We start from the raw sequence: 22917 nt of genomic DNA on the forward strand, positions 1-22917 counted from the left end.
TAAAGTGTAGTATGCATCTTCCCATAAAAGAAGAGAACAGCTTTATTAACTCTAAATTACAGTTAAGACTAATGCAACTGAAAAGATGAAAAAGAGTCACTGCCCTCAAAGAGACCACATTCTAATTGGGGTTACAAAACAAAATAATAACCTTAACCCCGCAATGTTTATAGCAATCCGCTGGCGGGGGCTGTGGTGGGAGAGTCGGCATGGGGATGGTGTGAGGCGCCGGTGGGGGCTGGGGGGCACTGGGACGCGCTAGTGGTAAGGAAGGCCATGCAGAAACACTCTCTGAGCGGGCACCAGAAGAAAAGGAGTTGAACAAGCAGACAAGAATGGAGAAAGACAAGATGAGAACCAAGTGAGGGGCAAAGGCTGAGAGGTATAAGACAGCATGACCAGTTCACAGGACTGGAAATGTTTCTATATATATGGCCGGCACAAAAGAGCACAGAGGGAAAATACAAACCTGGAAGAGTAAGTGGGTAGGTATGAAGTAGGGAAGTGCCTTAGGTGACAGAGTACCCAGTGGTAGAGACTGGGCTTCAAAGTCACTCAGCATCAAGTATCTGATTCCCCACTTCCTTGTTGTTAAACACCTAGCAATAACTTCTTTGGACCTAATCCATAAATGTGATGAAAAAGAGTGGTTTGCTTTACAGAGTGGTTGCCAAGACTTAAAAAGAAAACAAAAACAAAAAACTAATGCATGCAGAATGCCTAACCCAGGACCTGGCCCCCAAAAATCAAGGCAGCATAAGCACAAAGAAGAGAAGAGAACTTAGTAACAGTGTGAAAAAGGACCACTTGGTAACTAAGGAACGCAGATGATATACAGACAAGAGTTAAGCTATTAGTCAATACCGAAGAATATCTAGACATAAGGGGCAGCGTAGAATAACCCTAGAAATGGGTACTTTCTTAAAACGCACCTTTTAATTAGGTTTTTCCCTAAAGTCATTACTTCTTGGTAGTAAACCCTTTGATGCCGTGTCTCCCCCTCGCGGAGGCTTGGGACAATTGCGGATATGTTCCCAATACCCTGTGTTTCTAAACTTGGAGGAAGAAGATGACATAATGAACACAGAAGTAGCAGAGACAAAGCTGATAAAAGAGAAAGAGAAGCAAACAGCAACTGGCATTCTAGGAAAGTTTTTATTGGGTGTATGTTCCCATCAAATAAGATGAAAATGTTCCTCTTCTGTTAGCACCAGTCCCAACCTGTCCTATAACAGAAAAGTAGGGAATTCCCCACTTTGGTCACTGTTTCTCATCCAATTTTTTTTTTAAATGACCTTCTGGTGCTCAGCAAAACCAAAATGATTAGGAGCTTAACTCAGAACAGTCATTTTGTAGGTAGATCAAGTGTATTATTATTTTTTAAGATGAGTATGTTCTCTATTTTTTTTCTAGTTCTGCAAGTGAAAATCTGAAACCATATGGTTTTAAGAAATCCACCAAGAACAGCCCAGGTAAAAACCAATCACAAATCTTTCTAAAACAGATTTACTTTGTAACAAAACAAGTTGGATTTTTCTCAAAGCCAGACCATGTTTAAAAAAGTCAGTTCCAAACAGTTTACAAAGGTCACCCCAAATGTTACTTTTTTCCCCCAGGGCAAAATTTTAATGTGATGGTCCAAATTAACTCAGATATCACAGGATTTTTTTTTCCGGACCATGTTAAGATTTCATCTGACCAGAACTCCTGTGAACCAGAACATCCTACTTGAGACTAGATTTATTGTCCTTACAGCTGAGCTGAAAATGAACCATTCTAGGAGATTTAAGCAGGATTTTTATGAGAAGAATTACCTGCAATATTTGGTTCTAGTCCCAGGCATCTTGTGAACAGGGAAGAGCAGAGGTAATTAGACACTTGTTTTCACTCTACTTAGCTAAGATGATTCTTCATGTGACAAGACCCTTTCCCTATAACCACCAAAAGATCTCCAAACTTAGATTCAGGAATTTTATGTTCACAATATACACTAACGATGTTAATGTGAAGAGATGGCCTCACCAAACTAGAGTTTATAAAGAGATCTCAAGTTCTACACACAGCAAAAGAAGACATGTATAAAGTAATAGGCTCTGCAAGCAAACCAAACTTAGAGGATGAGCCTGTTGCTGATGAAATATACAGACTTTCCAAACATGACCTTCCTGGTTATTTATAAAATCCTTTGGAGCATAATCTTTGAGACTTATTGTTTTAAAATGTCTACTTCAACGCGTTTTGAAAAAATAACCTGGAATTTTACAGCTTATTTCTACAGATTTATAAATACTCTGAGAAAATCAGACATAATAAACATTCTAAATACTACTTTTAAAACCATTAAAGGATACCACTGGGGCACCTGAGTGGCACAGGTAAGTGTCCGACCCTTGGTTTCTGCTCAAGTCATGATCTCAGGGTTGTGAGAGCCCCATAGTGAGCTCCACACTCGGTGCTGAGTCTGCTTAAGTTTCTCTCTTCTTCTCCCCCTCCCCCACCATCTCTAAAATAAATAAATATATCTTAAAAAAAAAACCACCACCTTTAGAGGTTATAGACATCTGAGAGCACATTCAAGTTTAGGTGCTTATATTTTACATTGCAGTGAAGGAAATGATTTAAGCAATTCATTTTAAGAGTGAAATATTTCCTAAACACGAACAGCAGGGAGTATTTAAAAGTGAACTCAACTAATCATACTCAGTAAGGAGGCTTTTTTTAATTAAAGATTTTATTTATTTATTTGACAGAGAGAGAGGCAGCGAGAGAGGAAAACAAGCAGGGGAGTGGGAGAGGGAGAAGCAGGCTTCCTGCTGAGCAGGGAGCCCTAGGCAAGGCGGGGATTGATCCCAGGCACCCCAGTAAGGAGGCTTTTTGATGGAAAAGAATATGGTTACCAAATAATTATCAGTTCTGTAGTTTCAGAAGGGTTAAAAGAACTGGATCATTGTTATTCCTTTCCAAGCAAAAAAATCACCATAAGATGTTATGCCAAGAAAAAGTAGCAAATTAACACAAAAGTTTAAAAACACAGCTTGTGTTAATAATCAGTATAAAGGGTTTATCTGGTTTACATGGTCATCTAAGAATGTAACACTTTTCAGTTGTTTTCCTGTTTTTTTGCTCTTATTACAGTAAGCATTTAAAAAAAAAAGAATAAGCATTCTCTAACAAACCCTCAAGATTGCCTAATATAAGGATTTGAAAATTGCTTCTTGCTACTGCTCTTTATTCATACTTTGCTAAAGCCCCACATCTGTATTCTTCTGGAAATTTATGGGAATGCCGTAACTTAACTATCATTTAGAGGATATATGTTAATGGCTTCTCTTCTGCAATACCACCAACCCAATATTATTTTTTCACTGTTTCTTTTTAATAACATTCAATGGTTACAGCTTGATATTTTCCCTGTGTAAAATACCATTCTTGTTCATAAATACCTCGCTCATATAACTATATACAGTCACATTTCTTAGAACCAACATCTCACTTTATGAATTAGATTTTTTAGTCGTTGCTTTAAGAAATTGTGAGCAGTAAAATACAGGATCATCTATTACCAAAGACCTTGATTATTATTGATTCTTTAATGTTATGGACTGAATATTTATGCATCCCTGAATTTCATATTCATGAAATTCTACTGTGATGGTATTAGGAGGTGGGGTCTTTGGGAGGAAATTAGGTCATGAGGGTAGACCCCTCATGAATGCAATCAGTGCCCTTATAAAGGAGACCTGGACAACTCCCTCTCTTTTTCCACCATGTGAGATACGAGAAGAGAGCAGTCTGCAACCTGGAAGAGAACCCCAGAACTTGACCATGTTAGCACCCTGATCTGACTTTCAGCCTCCAGAACTGTGAGAAATAAATTTCTGTTATTTATAAGTCACCCTGTCCTATGGCACGTTATGACAGCAGCCTGAACTAGGACACTTACCAAACTAGGTCTATATATGTAAATGTACGTGTGTGTGTGTGTGCACGCGTGTGTGTACACACATACTTCTTTACCACCAAGGGCCTTCACCTGCATATTTAAGGTTAAAAACTGTTAACTTATGCTTAACTCTATTTATTTTGGTGACCCTCTTTGCTGCTGACAAGATGAATAATAAATTGGTGTTCCTATTTCTTTGGCTAGATTATTAAGAATCAATGACAACCAAAGGGGTTTCAGTTAAGCCCTGATCAAAGTGTTCCTTTCATTAACTTGCTTCTGAAATAATCTCATTAGAAAACAATTATTGTACTCTTATGACGTGGCACTAGACGCTGGGTGTTCCATATTTTAATCCCTATGTTATCATGCCCTTTCAAACCCAACCAAATACAGTAACAGTGCTGCCAGATGTCCATCTCACAGAAAACCAGTGAATCTACTGAGCACTATTCCCAGGATCAAACTGTATAAAAGACTAACAGGGTGTCTAGCTCTCATGCATTTTATATCACAATGTGGATAATCCTCCTCACCCCCCCCACCCCCCCACCAAAGGGAAGACTAGGAGAGTAAAAGAGAGATTTTTTAAAATCTGAAGGTAAGGAGGCTAGTATGAAGAAAGAACATGGAACTTAGAGGCAGATGACCTAAGTTCAAATCCTAACCTGATGTCCACCTCAGTTCCTCACCCTACAAAATACAGATGAAAATGATCACATGATTATAAGAATCAAATGGGATAATATATATAAAAGCATTCTTTAAACTGCAGTTATGTAGAAGGAGGATCAAATTTCTTCTGCATGACTCCAAAGAAATAAAGTTTCACCAAAAGGTAGTAGCCACAGTAGACCAGTTTCAGGGCTTATCAGAGATGGAATGGGTTGTCCCCTAATATTAAAGATACACAGGCTTACTGGCCTCTGGGCAAAAATCCAGAAAAACACAGTAAGTTGCTATACCATGTCCACAACAGTCATACGGTCTAATATTTGCTCTTACCCTCTCTGGGACAGAAGCAAAAATAATGGCTACATATGGTTTAAATATGTGCCAGATTTTTTCTATATGCATGACGCAACAGAAAGATGACTGTAGTATCTGGACCAATCTGTCCAAGCCCTAGCTTTTCCGTCATGGGTTTAGTATGAGAATCGAGTAAGATCGCGTAAGTGCCTAGCACAAACAGCTTCAAAAATATTTCTCTTTTACTACACCACTTACAAACTCTGTTCATGAACACTCAATTTTCATTATTTGGTATTCATAGAGCAAGGATATCTGATTAAATAAGAAGGAAATACTGTTCACTACAACATTATTCTTAAAAGCAAACAATCACTAGCACAAAGATTCTGTTCAGAAAAATGAAGTTCTACAACTTTATATGGAAATCATGTACTGATTTAAAAAAAAAAGGAACTGGATGATACAGTATTAGCAACCTTGTATTCATTCTTCCATTCACTCAACAAACAGTACTAAACACCTATTATGTGTTAGTAATTTGTAATTAAAGGTTTTTCCCCCTGTAATGGAAATTTCTAATTAGATATATTCTACAGAATGCAAAAGAAAATCTAACCTGGATTCTGGCTATAAAAAGGTCCTCCATTCATCTGATTCTGAAGGCCTGTCTGCGACGTTATGGAAGGAGGGCGTCTATAGGGCAACGAGCCCCCTATGGTTGGAGGAGTATGGCGAGAAGCAGGTCTGTTCATGCTGTAGAACTGAACAGGATGACCTGGAAAAGGGACAGAGCATAAATTTGTCATTAAAAGATAATTATCTCAGGCAATGAAATGCTTTAGGTGCATTGCCTGAATCTTAATAAGATTATTAAAAATAACAATGTTTAGCTAATTTAATTGCTATCTGATAAACATCATGCAAGGTCACAGTTATTGGTGAGCTGATATATCAAAGTGCAAAAGCAGGAAAATAAGTAAATAAAATTAGGTTTGGAAAAGCTACGTTCTAAATAGATTACTAATTACAATTTTATTAAACTAATAATTTGATAGGGTTTCAAAATCATCACAACTAAAATTTATGGCTTACTTCCTCCTCTACCCCCCAAAAATGGCCACTGAAAACTAAACAAGACAAGGGTCACCTGGGTGGCTCAGTAGGTTAAGCATCCGACTCTTAATTTCAGCTCAGGTCATGATCTCAGGGTTGTGAGATCGAGTGCCATGTCAGACTTGGCTCTGGACGTGGAGCCTGTTTAAGATTCTCTGTGCCTCTGCGCTTCCACCCCCCAACTCACATGCACTCTCTCTCAAAAGAGGAAGGAAGGAAGGAAGGAAGGAAGGAAGGAAGGAAGGAAATAAGGGAGGGAGGGAGGGAGGGAGGGAGGGAGAAAGAAAAAGGGGCACCTGAGTGGCACAGCGGATTAAGCACCTGACTCTTGGTTTCGGTTTCAGCTCAGGTGGTGATTTCAGGCTCCTGAATTCAATCCCTGTGTCCTGCTTGGATTCTCTCTCCCTCTGCCCCTCCCCACCGCCACCCCCACTCTGTAAAATAAATAAATAAATCCTTAAAAAAACAAAACTAAACTAAACAAGAATGACATTTGGGAAAGCAAAAGAAAAAATGTTTGACACACGGTCTTATCCAAAATAATAATAATAATAATGGCAGCAAATTTAAGGTGGCAAAGCAGTTTAAAGCAAAGCAAAGTATTTCAGCAATCAGGTGACATAATTCCAAATTAAACACATCTTTATTCAATCAAAAAAATCTCCATCTCCAAAGCTAGATTATTTTGTCTTAAAATTAGAGCTTAGAAATTTACAATTAAGAAAAAAGTTAAGATACAAAAAAAGTGAATCAAAATATATCTTATTTGTAATACTATCTCCAAACCTATAATATTTATTAGCAATTTCACTCAATTTTGCCAAGTACTTCAACAGCTAATGCTAACTAAAGACATTCTTTCTTAATCTATCCAATTCCCTAATGCAATCCAGTTCCTAAATTTTATCTTGACTCCACTTACACTTCACCTCACTCAGCTGAAGGCCTACTATTACAGATGGATCAGACAGAGCACTGGAGCACCCATGAGAGGTCACTCCAGCAGGCAAGAAAGGAGGGGAGGTAAGGGGAGAGAGAGAGGGGAGGGAGCAGAAGTGAGAGAGGAGGTGAGGAGAGAGAAAGGGAAGAGCAAAGAGGAGAAAGTGCAGGAAGGAAGAAAGGGAGGGGGAAAGGAGAAAAGAAAGAAAAACACTTCTGGCAATTTTTCATCTTATCCATGATCGTAAAAAGGGTTTACCTGAGTAAAATTGGGCTTCAGTAACTCCATAACTTTATCAAACTTGGGTTCATATGAACTCATATAAAAAATATTATAAAAGTACTCAAGATCTGCTATATCATTTTACATTATGACAGCATCAAAACCTAAAAATCAATTCTGTTGTACAAAAAATCTGGAGCATTCAAGCTTAAACATAATCTGTCAAGTCTCTGTAACAATGATAAAAAATGCAAAAATATATAAACTAATAAACTATTAATTAAAAGGTACATTTTGTCATTTGAATCACCAGATACAAATACATTATTGGCATTTTAGTAATCAATCTGTAACAAACTAATAACAAACCTACCATCTTCAAGTTAAAAGCATCTGATAATTAAACCATTATGAATTTTATAAAGTTAGATCCAGTCTAAAATCTCACATAAGTCCTCAGTAATTAAAAAACACTACATAAAAGACTCTCTATTCATTCAATTAATAAGGCATTTACTTTGCTTTGGGTTAAAAAAACAAACAAAACTACAGTTTAATTAACACGGACCTAACTATAAAATCTAAAACTAAAAAGTTCTAGAAAAAAAAAAAAAAAACAGAACAAAATCTGTGACCTTGTGTAAGGTAACAAGTTTGAAAGTATGACACTGAAAGCACAATCCATAAAAGAAAAAAAACAACCAATGAACTAGACACAATCAAAATGAAGAACTCCCCTTCTAAAAGATACCATTAAGAGAATAAAAAGATAAGTCACAAATGGAAGAAAATATTTCCAAATCGTATAATTGATGAAGGACTTACATTCAGAAATAAAGGAATTTGATAAGAAAACAACCCAATTCAAAAGGTGTGTGGAGGGGAGCAAAACATTTGAAAGGACATTTCATCAAAGAAGATAAACAGATGGCAAAGTAGCACACAAAAAAATGTTCTAAATCATTAGTCATTAGGGAAAAGAACATCAAAACCACACAAGAAACTACTGTATACCTATTAGACTGGCTAAATTAAAAAAAAAAAAAGCAAATGGACAATACAAGTGCTAACAAGTATGCAGGGATGTCTCACGCACTGCCGGTGGCCGCGTGTTCAGCTGCTTTGGAAAACAATTCAACGGTCTCTCATAAAATTAGACATTCATTTACCATACAAACCAGCAATCCTACTCCCTAGGTGTTTACCCAAATGAACTGAAAACCTACACTCACACAAAGTCCGCATGTGTATGCTTACAGCAATTTTATTCATAAAAACCCCAAATCAGAAACAATCCAAACGTCCCTCAACAGGGAAAGGGATAAACAAACTGTGGTACATCCAAATGATGGAACACTACTCAGTAATAAAAGGGAGCAAAATAATGAAACATGAAACAACATGAATAAATCTCAAATGCACTGGTGCCAAAAAGCCAGACCCAAAAAGCTATATACCATACGCTTCTATTTACATATTCTTACAAAGGCAAAACTTTAGAGACAAAAACAAAACAAAACAAAACAGATCAAAGGGTTGCCAGGGGCTAGAAGTAAAAAGGAATGACTGACTACAAAGAACATAGAGGAAATTTGCAGATAATAGGACTATTCTACATCTTGACTGGAGTTGTGGTTACATCACTGTATACATTTGACAAAAAATGTACATGCTAAAAAGGGTGAATTTTACTGTATGTAACTTATACTTTAAGAAGAAAAGAAAAAAGTACTTGGTGATTCAAAGACAGTATAAAAGAAAGTATACTGACATAAATTGTTATTAAGGCATTCACCTTGCTTTTTGTTAAGAAAAAGTATACTTATCCACTCATATAACAAATGTTTATTCAGTGCAGACTATGAAGCAGTACCTATTATGATTTTATTACAAAAATATTGACTCTTGGGTGGGAGTGATTTGTTCCTTCTGGGCCTACAACCAACTTCAAGATGTATTTTTTACTTCATTGGTGCTGGAGCATAACAAGATTCCTATATTTAACTAGACGGTCTGGCCTAACAGAAACGTGTGTAGATTAAAGAATAGCCCACATTTATGTTTACAATGGAAAGCTTTTCTTAAAAAGTTCTATTACAGAAGCTATCCCATAAAACAACATCCAAAACCCATTCTAGCTAAAAGTGTCCTTTAACACATTTAAACATCTGGTTATAGCAACAGAGCTAAATATATATTCTATGAAGTATTTGACAAGCTAAGGTGATACATGTCCAAACACATACATTTTTATAATAAAGAATTTGTTTGCTAATAATCAGCATCACTATTAACTTTGCAAATATATTTTGTAGCAACTGAACCTTTTTCCCCTTCCCCATCAAGACAGATTTTAGGATGCAGTTTTAAAAACTAAAACACCAGTCAACCTTAAGTAACACTTAAGTAAACCTGTAAACCTGAAATTCTTAAAAAGTCCATTGTCTATGTGTTTCCAGAGCTGCTTTGATAGACTTACAGAGACTTCCAAACTGTTACATCAAATATTTCCTATAAAATATACCTTAAAATTATTTCCATAGGCTTTTCTCTTTGTTAAAGACTTAATCTGCAACACTATTTCTAACAACAACTTCTCAAAACTGTACAGAAGATGGCTTCACACTAAATTCACAAATCTCCAGTAAATGAAATTCAAGCAATTAAAAAAATGTATATTTGTGTTACTGTGCTGGAGAAATGTATGTGAACTTTATCCTTCCTCAGGAAATTCTACTTTTTGGTCACATGCCATTTTCTAAGTTAGTCCATTGTTCTTCAGATTTTACACACACACACACACACACACACACACACACACACACACGGCACAAACAAAAGTCATAAAGCCAGAGCTCCAGGTAAAAGAGCCAGATGACTGGATGTGCCTGCCAAAGGAACAAGCCGTACTCACCTGTGGGGGGAGTGGAAGAAACAACAGGGGGAGTTGGAGAAGTGAAGCCGTCAGCAAGGGCCTGGGCCCCCCCAGCAGCAGCGTCTGGGGCAGTGGAGGAAGGGACAGTAGCAGGAACAAGAGGGGCAGGGGCGGATGCAGAAGTAGCAGGAAGGGGAGAAGTACCAGCAGACCCAGCAGGGGCTGAGGGGAAAGACAGTAAGAGGTAGCATTAATGAGGCAGGCCCATTAGGTGGGAATAGAAAAGGTCTCAGAGAACCTAATGTTAAATATTCAGTGCTTAACACTAACCCAAGAATAGAAGAGCATGGTTAAAAAAAAAATGAAGCTTATATTAAAGGATTATTTGGTTTGCAGCAAATCAAAATGCTCAGGGTAATGTACAGATTTTTTAATTCATTAAAAACAGCATTCCATTTTTCCTGAAAGCCACTACTCTGGAAGAAAGATGTTCCCTTTATATTGTAATTTTTAGCACTGTATTTTGTAAATAGTATATAAAACTAAACATAATACATTAGGAAACAGTATTCCATTTTGAATTACAAAAGTCAGAAAATAAACACATATTCCAGACAAAAACATATTAGGTTAAAAAAAAATTTAGAAAAACACAAATCTTTTTCATGATTTTTAAAAAGATATTATCTATTTGGTTATCATGATAAGTAAATTAAATTTAAAAATTCTATCCCTAGGTCTTCTGTGTCATGCTTTTAAAACTAAATTTTAACTTTGGTGTCTTCACATTAAACAAGCACATTTTTATGTTTTGGGGGAAAAAAGGTAGTATTTCAGAGAGTATTAAGTTCCAAAAGTCCACTAAATTTAACTGCCAGAACTACCTTTAAATTTGTCCAATCCTTTGTTACCAATGTGACTCTAACACTGACCGTGTCCAGACACATGCAATGTCGTAACACTAGCTGGAATTAAACATAATCACACCCAGGAGGTACCTGAAACCTCAAAGCACCAACTGAGCCACTGCACCAAAGACCCAAAGCCAAATAACAGAAGTATGTGAGCATAAACTCAGAAATTGCTTGGTTAAAAATGACAAATGCATAAAGATTTCCCAACATTTATGGAGTCCTAAAGGGAAAAAAAAATCCTGATCAGGAAGAAAGCCCCTATAATTAAATCAGAAACTGAGTTCAAATTCAAAAAAGACAAGCGAAGACGAGGCGCTGTTCATGTGTTACCTGGAAAGACACTGGGAGGAGACGGAGTAGGAACAGCAATGGGAACGCCCACGCTCCCGCTTCCACTGTTCTCCCGACTGCTGCTACGGCTGCTCGGGTGGCTTCCTCCGCTGCTCCCACTGCTGCTGAAGAAAGGAGAGCCGCCCAAACAGGACTATTTATATACAGTCAGATATCACCCGCATTTCCCCAAACTTTCTGAAATGAGTACTGCTAAAGAAAGATAATGCAAAAACCCTCCACTTCATGTACTAATTTGAGTAAAACAGGAAAAATACTGAGTTCAAGAAACTTGTTCTGACCACATTTTAATAAGCATCAAAAGATGCTTGAAACTGAAATGGAGAAAGAAGGAAAAATTCCTCAGAAATGTAAGTGGTAAGTAGTAGGGTTCAACACACAAAAATTTTATGTGTTGAACATAAAATTTTTTGAACAAAAAAAAAAATTTTACACTCTGAAGAAACTTGTTTTATAATAAAAAGTTTTCCTAAACAGGTTGATTAATTTTATTTGTAATGATATCTTGATGTACCATCCCATATTACTGTTTTATTATGTATAGTTTTTCATCTGTAAAGTTCCACCAAAAAACAACTTGCAATTTCCCATATCTGATCTGTAACTATTTTTCCCGCATCTGGTCCGTAACTTTTTTTCAGGTCAACTATAACTATTAATTTTGTAGAGAAGTTTGTATTTTAAGATGTCTGTTTTTTGTTTGTTTGTTTTTTTCAACTTCCTGACCTCAAAGCTTCATCAGAACATGAGGAGAGAGAGGTGGATTCAGATGAGGTCTGGGGGAGTAGAGTGAGGAAAAGAACTTAGTGCTTGGAAAAGGAGAGAGATTTAACTGAAGTAATCTAAACAAATTATGGTACTATGACCATCACATTTGCACTGAGGGAAAGAAAATACCTGTAAGTTCGATTTCTTTGATTCACAGAAGCTGTCCTCACAGGGCTCTGCTGCGAGGGAGCCATATTACGGGTTGGGCTAGGTACGTAATCATTTGGTACCACTGGAGGACGCACTGGCTCCAGTGTGCGATAGGGGGAGTGCCGCCTACAAAAAGAAGAGCGTATGTATTGTGTGATTAGCAAGTTTCGGCACAACAAATTCAAAGAGTTGCCAGTAGTGAAATACAATTTGTATTTATGTTTTAACATAACCCAGCTACCGATTTCAGTCTTTCCTTTAGTATCACTTCTCTGCCATTGGGGTTTTGAGGATTATTGCTATTCTTTAGTCTCAAACCTCATTCCCTGTACTAATGCAATCTTGTTCACTCATCCTCTGAGAGCACAAAGATTCTCCCACCAAGTAAGCCAGTGTTTCCCAGACTGTCCTCTCTTTTTTGGGGGGAGGGGGAAGGATGGGGGGGATGAGTTCAAATTATTTTAATACCATGTGAAAAGCTTCCCAACTGCACTGCATGAATGCACTAATTATCTTCCTCACCCCTCTCTCCCTAACCAAAGATATTCAAAGATAGGGTAAATAAATCCAGAATTTGGCTCCACAACCCCCACAATGAAGATCAATAGCAACTGTAACAAGTCATTTCCCTTTCCATAAAGTAAATACACAGAAACTGAACTATATCCATACACAGAAATACACAAGTTTCATCTCCCTCCATTCTCATTTCACCTCCTTCAACTTTAACCTTGCTCTCTTTTACCTCCTGCCCTCCTCAGAGTTCAGCATTTAAAAAGGAGAGAAAAAGAAAAGACCATTTAAGTCTTTCTACCTTATTTGTTTTGAACTGTAAAGCACAAAAAGGACTGGATTTTATTAATATATGTCCTTCTCAAAATTTCCTTTAAAAGGAAGAGAATGAGAAAAGGAAGGAAATATGATCAGAAATAGGATGCACATTGGCACATTAGTGATTATTAAATTAGCTCTCATCCCTAAGTTTCTAAATTCTTTATGACATGATAGTCAATTGACATGAAACTGACATTTTGCAGATAAGATTCTGGTTTCTAAAAGAATAAAAATTGGGATCTCAAGATGTGAAAATTAAAAAGCTTTCTCTTCCTGAAATGATGTTGCTCCCTTGTAAAATTCTCAATAATTCACTCCCCGCAAAGTCCCAGGGTACCTTTAAAACTGCTCTCCTGGGCTACTCAAGTTATTATGGTTCATTGATTTTGGGTGAGATCACTTTGCACTGACCCTGTCCATTCTACTACCCTCAAAATCTTGCACAAATACATGTGAACATTAATAATTAAAAAGAAGTAAAGGGCAATAAATGAGATACTGGGTCCAAAGAAGAAAAAGGAATGCCAGGAACTTGGATTTAAAATACTAAAAAGTTTAGGCATCTCTGAAATTATAATGTAAATATAAAAAAAAAACATAAGATAGGAAACTGATTAATTTCCAAACATCTGATTTCCAATTTTCCCAGACAATAAAAACATTCTGTTTCATGCAAGAAAAAACCCTTTGCTGAATGAGAACAATACAATGAAGGCAATGATAAAAACAAAGTAAAAAATTAGGGGCAAAAGAACAAAATATGATGGCTAGGCAAAGGCTATGCAAAAAAAGTCAGGTTGTGACCATCAACTGGCTTGTGGTGTTCAGCAACTCTGATCTCCAATGACCCTGCAGAACCCTTGCTAATACACAAGGGAAAAAATTCTGGTATATGAATAAATCTTCAAAATTTGAGAGCAACACAAAGTTTTATTTTACTCGAGATGACAATGGGTTACTTTGCTAAGCATCTTGACTTAAAACCTAACAAAATCTGTTGGGCACTACAAATGATAGAAATGTGGACATTCCATAGGAAAATAAATACTTCCTCTTGATCTCTCTACTCTTACCTCTGCACAATTACACCCTATCATGTCATCAACATTCTACCCTGAAGTTTAAATCTTATTTGATCTACTAATTTCCTCTCTAATCTAAGCAGAATTTGTTTTGTTGTCCCCAAATAAAATCATCTTATTTCTGGCTGGAATTCATTTTTATTCTTTTATTTCCCACTGTCCTAACTGTAACTCTTCTTCCAACACTATCCTCTTTTATGTCCTAACTCATCTTTGTTCCGCCCTGACCCATGGTGATTAATTAGGTTTTCTGTCATTTTCTTTCTCTTTTTTTTTTTTTGGTGAGGGGGCCAAAAACAACATTGCCAATTAAAAAAATTTTAAGCATATGTAATAAAGCCAATGGTTGTCAAAGCATTTTGTCTTATACATTTTTTAAAAATCCAATTTGTGGTACAATGACTCTGAAAAGTTAATAGAGGACAAATATTACCCCCTTTTACAGATGAAAAAACTGAATTGCGAAGAGGCTGACTATGCAAGACAAAAGAGCAGGAGCAGAGCTGGACCACAGTTTTAGTCATCTGGCTTCTGGGATATATTATGTCCAGACTGATCACAAATCTCCATGATAAAATTTTTTTAAGATTTCTTTATTTAAGTAATCTCTACACCCAACGTGGGGCTGGAACTCACAACCCTGAGATCAAGAGTTGCATGCTCTTCTGACTGAGCCAGCCAGGTGCCACAATAAACCAAATTTTTGTACTATGATGCTACAGAAGAAAAATGTTACACGCTTTTACATTAATTGGCCATTTCTGCCAGAAGTCAAATCCAGAGCTCACTTCTGCTGGACTAAATTAAGCTCGATATTCTCATAACAACAAAGAATATACAGAATTTTGTAATCTACACAGTGTTCTTCACAAGAATAGTGTAAATAAGCATAGTCAAATGTAATATGAAATACTCTAAAAATTTTCTGAAATTAGAGTGCAATTTATAATAAATCATGAACTTGGACTAGGATTTTACCTCAAATTTAAAATTCATTAGAAAAATAACATTTAAACAAAATCTTTTTAAAGTATAAAGAGGTTTCCCAGAAAAGGGGAAAGTTACACACACAAAAAAGTTAATCTTAGGGAGAAAATGTTGTTTCAAATATTAAAAAATAGTTTAAATGTATGTAGTGTTTAGTTTTCAACACTACATGAAATGGTTTTCAATTATTACTTAGTTACATACTTACCCAAGTGTCCCTTTCCCTGACATGGGGGGACTGGGGGGTTTCTGAGTTGGAGGTGTCGTACGTGGCAGCCCACCCATCTTCATATTCTGGGTACTCACCTAAAAAAATGTTGAGGAACAATCAAAACTTGTATGTAGTGAAACAAAATATCACTTGTGGGAAATAATGTTATGCTATTAACAAAGGAGGGTAAGGTTTAAAGAGGAAAAAGAAATTAGAGGCCATGCATTTCATATGCAATTTCTACTCTACTGTTATTCTACAGTTGTACTCAAAGGACTCTTCCTAACATGAGATTTTCAAATGATTGTAAACATAATTATATGCAAAGACTGTATTTGCCATTAGGCCATCACACCAACAGATCACTGGTTAGATTATTTGATACTATATTTAATTGAAATTCAATAGGATAACTATAAGAACTTTAGTTTTAATAAAGAGAAACTCAAAAACAATGCCTTTAAACAATTCCTTTTTTAGATGGCAAGTATATTATAAAAAAATACACATTTCCCAGTAAAATATGCAGTATAGTTTTGATCCATTGTAACTAGAGAATATAAAATAGTTAAACTGTATGATACACTGAAAAAAATTTTCAATTTTTAAAATAGTGGATCAGCCTTACAATTCAGATTTCTTTAATGTTCTCTTATTAAGGAATCACCCGCCTGAAACCTGCCAGAAGTTAAGGCATGTTCCTAAACCTCTGAACTAGAAAGTTAGGGCTGAGGTATCCCATTCAATTATGAGCAATACAGGGGCCACTGGCAATGTCCTAGTTTCACTGGGAATTAGACCCACTCAGGCCCAAAATAAAGATTATGGGAAAGATGTAACAGAGTCCTAAATCAGAGCTGGGCCATTACTCCTCACTATTCTATCTCTAACTGAAAATGCAAAGGTAGGAGAGTAGTGTAATCTGGGAACAACTGATGGCACCAAAGAAGTGTATCAGAACTTATACAGAAAGCTCTAGAAATCTGGATGTCTTAAAGGGGTAAGAGAAGTCATTCACAAATATAGTTCAAATGCAATCTCAAATTATTTGAGATTACCAATGGGTCAGAGTAAATGGTCAACATATAGGTTCATACCTGACCCTATTTTAAGCCCCTAATATTCTGGATTGCCAAACACTTCAAAAAACAAAAGGGGGTGGGATCTTAACTTTTCTAATAAGAGTATGTCTGGAGTATTCAAATTATAAAATGAAACTGCAAGACAGGACACCATTGAAATCAGAATACATTTATAATTGTAATTTCAAAATATAAATTTTAAGAAAACAAATCATAATCGTATACAGAGTATTGAAGCTGTCAAAAGTAACTCTGGCTTAAATGAAATTTTTAAAACTCCTAAAATACTACTTGTTATCTGAATAGGCAAGAAATAATATATCCAGAAACAAACTCTTCAAATGAATAGCCCAGTGAACAAGTTGTGTGTGATGTTAAAACAATCTTTAATGACAAATGATACCTTTCAGATGTCAATATTTTTAAAGTGAAGCATTTATCTGAAATCCTTTTATTGTTACTTTTAAACAAATACAAAACAAACCAGTTATCAAGTAAGAATAAAAATTAACTTCTCCTTGTTCTCCCCCTCATTAATAAGCAGAGGGTATGCTAATCGTATCTTAAAATGAAAATGCCAGAAAAAGTTTTGGAAAAAAATCAATCCACATTTGGGGAAAATTTTAGGAGTAATATGACGAATAACCAGTAGCTTTTCACACTGTAATCTTCATTTATGATACCAGAAGATTTTTTATAGTAGTAACCAAAGTCCTTTAAGCTCAACCTTAAACAACATGAAACCCAAAGTTACTTTAAGTGACGAGGGAGAAGTAGGTGAGCCAACACTAAACTACATCAATTTGCTAGAAACAGGAAGGAAAAGGAGCAGGGACAGAAAAAGTAAAAGAGAATTTTATTCTATACATGGAATAGCTAAAATACTTGAAAACAGCTTTCCAACTTTGATTCAATGTTTTGGTATCTGAGGTGTTTTTATTTAAATTGCAGTATCTTCTAGAAATCTTTTAAACAATTAAAAAATATAAAATAAACAATCTATAAATTAAAATCTGATGGACATTTCCATAAACAAAACTTGATACATTTTATGATCTGTAGGATCATCAAATGATTGTATCTGCTTGGTTATGGGGTTTGGATAAGTAACTTAAATCCCTGAAGAAACCAAAGAGGCCCTGCAGAATGTCCAAAAAATCTAATTTTATACATCACTGATACTGTACCCTTATATTAAGCTAAAAGAGTTTTTCAATATTTCTTCAAGGTGGTTTTCCTTTGTGAAAAATGCTTCTATGCTAAGTAAAACAATAAATATGCTATGCAGAATATGAATACTGGGGGGCACCTAGGTGGAGCAGTTGAGCATCCCACTCTTGATTTCGGCTCAGGACCCATGATCTCTCAGGGTCATGGGCTTGTGGGACTCCGCACTCAGTAGGGAGTCTGCTTCTCTCCCCCTCTCTCTGCCTTTCCCTCTGCTCCCACTCCTGTTTGTGCTCTCTCTCACAAATAAATAAATCTTAAAAAAAAAAGAATATAAATATTGCCACCTAATTTGAGGAAAAGGAAAAAGAACAGGAATAACTGCCAAATAAAACTTAATTTGTTTATCATAGGTAGGATCTGTACCATAATTAAACTTAAGAAAGTATATTTCAAATATAAAATCATTTGACAAAAAAATTTACTGGATAGCTGCCATGGTCTTAAACACTATTTTGAGGGAAGTTTATGGGGAGACAACATTTCCTCACAAGCAGCAAAACACAGGACTAAATTGTGTGTATGGTGAAGGGGACCTCAAGGGAGAGAGACCAAGAGACAGAGACAGAGAAAGAGAGAACACACCAGGAACTCGGAATAAAGAAAACCCACTTTATAACAGCAATTCCACATGAAACTTTAAAACAAATTGTAAACAGAAACCGAACTATCATCTGGCATATAAACATGTAGTTAATGGTCCTGAACCACGAGTGGGATTGCTCATCATACTTTCCAAAGTCTTATTTGGGAATCAGAATGAAGTTTGGTGGCTGACTACAACAATCATTCAATTATGTGGGTATTTTTTGTTTCCATAAAGGGGAAAGTCATTATTCAGAGCTAAGTAAAGCAGGTTTTAAGTATAAGGAGGAACATTCCTTAGGAAACATTCCCCCCGCTTCTTTTCCTACCAATAAAAACCCCTCAAAGCAGAAGAAATATTTCATTTAAGTGATAAAGCTCAAATACTTTGCCACTGGCCTGTGACTAAGGAATGCAGATAAAACTGGAGGTAGAAAAGTTCCTTTATGTTCAAAGAGTGGTCCTATTTCCGAGGCTTTGGAGATCTCTACAAACTAGCACCAAGCATCAGGCCCATTCTTATGCCTTAATATTTTTTTCTACAATGCTCCTACCTTTCTTGCTTCATATGCTTTTTTGGTACATTCAATACCTCCTTGAACCTTGATATATCATAATATAATGTTCATTATAAAACTCAGTGCTTTCCAGTACCCTGTGAACTTCAGTATTTTTTATAAAGCTGGCTGGCCAGGTATCTCTAAGTTCACAAAGGACGTCACTTCTGCTATGAAGAAATCTCCCACTGACATATGACCTGCTATGATAAAACAGTGGCAGACACATTCTAAAATGGTATCTGTGGTATATCCTTCATTTCTCAACCACTCACCTACCAGACTACTAGGTACAAGGGAAAAGAAATATGAAAACTAAGGGAGACATTTGGTGGGGTAGAACGGGACACAAAGGCCTATAAAATGATTCCTCTGCTTTTAAGGAACTTAGAGTATTGTGGAATAAGACTCCTGTGTTTTAAGCAAAAAAGAATGTCTACAAATTATATAGAAATCTCCAAAAAAGAAATATCAATATGAGAAGGAAAAACTACAGAAAGGTTTAGAGAAAAATCTAAGCTGGACTGTTGTTTAAAAAGAAAAAAAAAAAGAGCAGGATTTCAATACACAGAGAGAAGAGCACTACGTAGAGTCTGTATCTGGACGTGGAGTAGTGAGGACGGGCGGAGGCTGTGGTCAGGCACCTCTGGGCCTTCATTCACTGTCCAGTGTTAGTCCCCATGGCCCCGGCCAGGACAGAGTTCTTGGGCTTCCTAGAGGCTCCATCCCTCTCCTCAGAGGACGTATGTTCCTACTTCAATTCCCAGGGCTGACAGGAAAAGGACCAGGAGATCTTTGGAGGGAAATCAAAGCTGTAATCTGGAGTTCGACTATGAATTCAGAAGAGGTAAAGTTTTTAGTAAGAGAAAGACAAAAAGCCCAAGGTACTAAGAGTCCTGAAATAATCCGATACAGATATAAGGGAATAAAAGAGTAGGAATAAGGGGGAAGAGAGGTAAAGAAAGAAGGACAAGAGGAATAAAGATGAGCAAATCTGTTTGATTTTAAAAATACTTTCTGACAACCGGCCTTCGCCAAAATAGAATTGGTGGCTTAAGACTGGAATAGGCAAAACCAGATGGGTCTCCCAAGGGTTGCTGCTTTGGAGTTTTCCCTCCAAATGATGTGTCAGATAAATGCTCAAGAGTGACCCCTGAGCTGCACGTGAAAGCTGGAAATGTGAGAAGCAATTTATCATCCTTCTGTAGAGAATAACAACACTTGTTAAAGAACACACTCGAGTGAAAAACTAAAGCCATTTTTTACACAGCGTTAAGGATCTTAAAGATCCCAAGCAAAATTTTCAGAAGTGTTATATTCTTAATGTGTTAATTGTAAAACAAATCCTTAACCCCTCCTTTAGAATCTGCTTGCACAACATATTCAACTGAAATAAATACTACACTAACAGATTAGTAGTCCTTACTATTTTTGATTAATATACTTATTTAAAAAGTACTAAAGCTTAGCTTCATGAGGGACAATTTCACTGCTTTCAAAAGAAAAATCCATTTCAAAGAAAGGTATCCCAGTTCAAGGTAAATTCCATTTTTCTATGGCCTCAGGTACATATGAAAACACTTCCAATATGGCATTCCACCCTTTAGCTTTTTATGCCTTTTGTTGTAAAAATATCACCACATTGTTTTCAAAGTTCTTATGAATTAAACTCTACAACTTGTTCTCCCCAGTCAACTAAAGGAAAAAATAACCTAAATTTCAGATGAAAAGGACCATGAACCACCATGAGAACATGCTATATAAAATGTTAAAAATTCAACTTTTAGTATGGAGGATTCTTCTAAGTCAAATTCCATGTGTATGGCCTCCAAGGGTGATCTTTGTTTAGAGTCTGTCTGAGAGGCATCAAAAGTCTGACAGCAACAAGTGCAAACATAGAGTTCATGGAGAACTGAGGAAATCGAAGTAGCAGATAATCCTACCAACAAACATCAGGAGACCTCTAGGGCACTTGATATAATCCACAGGTCTCCAAGATCAGTTGGAAACCACTGAACTAGTTTATTATCTGCAGTCCCTTCCAACTATAACATTTCCTCTTTAATTCTATTTTCTACTTTAATGTATTAAATTATTCCATTAATAACCCTTCCAAAACCACTCATATTTCAATACCAGAATAAAAAGAGAAATGATTTGTTACATGCTGAACATTTTTTTTAAGATTTTATTTATTTGAGAGAGAGAGAGACAGCGAGAGCAGGAACACAAGCAGGGGGAGTGGGAGAGGGAGAAGCAGGCTTCCTGCCCAGCAGGGAGCCTGATGTGGGGCTCGATTCCCAGGACCCTGGGATCACGACCTGAGCTGAAGGCAGATGCTTAATGACTGAGCCACCCAGGCCCCCTACGCTGAACATTTTTTTCACTCTACTTTGTTATGGTTCACTTAAAATTATTAACCATGTGCTACAAGTTTACAGAGAAGACAGACATTCACAAGGAGGACAGGAAGAAAGAAAAGACACAGCACTGGTGCATTCTAGCTTCTAGGATGAATTCAGGGTACTCTTCTTACCAGGCAACCCTACCCAGATATTGCAGAAACACCTACATAGAGCCACAGTACTCACGAGTGGAGCTTTCTGGTACACACAGCAAAGACATTAAGGAATCTAATACAAGTGTGGTATTTCCTTGCTTTCTAGGGGCTTCTCTCATTTCCTACTCATTTTGGTCTATCTCCCACCTGGAACAGATCCTGAATCCAGGAAGGTCAAGAAGGAATCATTGTAGAGTTTGGAGGAAATATGGGATAGTAGCTTAAGCAAGCTGGTCTAAAAGGGGAAAAGAATTGGTCCATTTCTGTGTTTTTCCTTCAGGTAATCTTTCTGTGCACTTTTATCACTTTGGAGAAAACACATCAATAGCTAAAATTTGAATATAGTATTTACAGGAAAAGAGCCAAGGTAGTCACACACTGCTTTGGGTCTAGTTCTTTGTATTTAATGCAGAAGGAATATCCTCACAATTCCACATGCCCCACTCACCAAAACTGAGGGCTTGGACCCAACATTCTACTCAGCAATAAGTTTATTTGCTTGACTCCTCTAGTCACATCTCTCTACCAGGATCTGTTGAAATGTCTGTGGCCATAGTTAGTATCAGTAGCTAATGATTCAGATCTCAGTTATCTTCTTGTTAACACTTTCTATACTGAAGACATGGCAAATAACAGGGTTTTGGAAAGAAAATGTATTTGAAAAGAAATTATAAAGTTCAGCTAAGAAAATAAGAACAAAAAGGAAATACATGCTCAGTTTGGTGAAATAATTTTAGTAACCTTCTATTTAAACGCTTCTTGAATACACTTGAATGTCTTTTACCATTAATTCTCCAAAATACTAAAATGTGAAAAACAAACCCTCAAGTGTTACTAAAACTTACTTCTCTAATTCTTAATGTGTATTTTGTTAAACACTCATGAACTTGTAATGTTTTGATATAATACTCAGCTAGTAAAACTCTTAGAGTGAGTTTATACTGAGATATATATCTTATATAGCAATTTCAAAAAGAGAAACTAATTTTGCTTTTTGCAAAATACATGATACTGCAACTTAAAAAAAACTAACACAGAATATTTTCCACTTCTCAATTTCTTTACATTGAATAAGAGTCAAGAGATAATGACATACCGGCCACAAGATGTATAATAAAGCACACCATTTATAGAATAAAAAGGCTATTACACAGGGGGAGGGTTAAATAAAGCACAATAATTGGCCCTCCAATCCATAAAATAAATTCTACATTTACAAAAGTCCATCTAATTTTACTTCATAAAGACATTTTATGATAGGGCAACTTATATTTTAGTTTCACAAAATATATTAACATTGCAAAATAAGCATTTTTGAATAAAAAACATTTATTAAGCACCTAGTGTATGCATCAGGCACTGTTTTAGGCACACAGGACAGGTGAACAAAACAGACAAAAAATCTGCCCTCACAGAACATGAAAACACACCACAGAGTTGCATGACAAAAATTTTTTTAAAATTAAAAAGAGGAATTATTTGTTGATTTTAGAAGGCCAAGTGCCAAATATCTCTTCACTCCCCATATGTAATACTCTACATAA

At 36.3% G+C, this 22917-nt stretch overlaps 1 protein-coding gene across 16 annotated transcripts in view; it reads right to left on the reverse strand.

Annotated features, from left to right (window-relative positions):
• The window catches only part of ABI2 (abl interactor 2), a 157527-nt gene that overhangs the window by 59899 nt on the left and 74711 nt on the right, over window positions 1–22917 (reverse strand). For 10 of the 16 annotated variants that reach the window (XM_028112155.2, XM_028112158.2, XM_028112157.2 and 7 more), the window contains exons 4-7: window positions 15360–15457; window positions 12228–12374; window positions 11310–11434; window positions 5532–5690 (exon numbers count right to left, since the gene is read on the reverse strand). In XM_028112155.2, the coding sequence (XP_027967956.1) occupies window positions 5532–5690; window positions 11310–11434; window positions 12228–12374; window positions 15360–15457 (529 nt within the window). The remainder of the gene's footprint in view (window positions 1–5531; window positions 5691–11309; window positions 11435–12227; window positions 12375–15359; window positions 15458–22917) is intronic. The other 6 variants (XM_028112156.2, XM_088021580.1, XM_088021584.1 and 3 more) reach the window with 1 other exon arrangement.

Source organism: Eumetopias jubatus, unplaced genomic scaffold, assembly GCF_037043125.1.
Source record: "Eumetopias jubatus isolate StellerSeaLion01/CBP00866 unplaced genomic scaffold, mEumJub1_p1.0 scaffold_3, whole genome shotgun sequence".
In the NCBI taxonomy this organism is placed as follows: domain Eukaryota; kingdom Metazoa; phylum Chordata; class Mammalia; order Carnivora; family Otariidae; genus Eumetopias; species Eumetopias jubatus.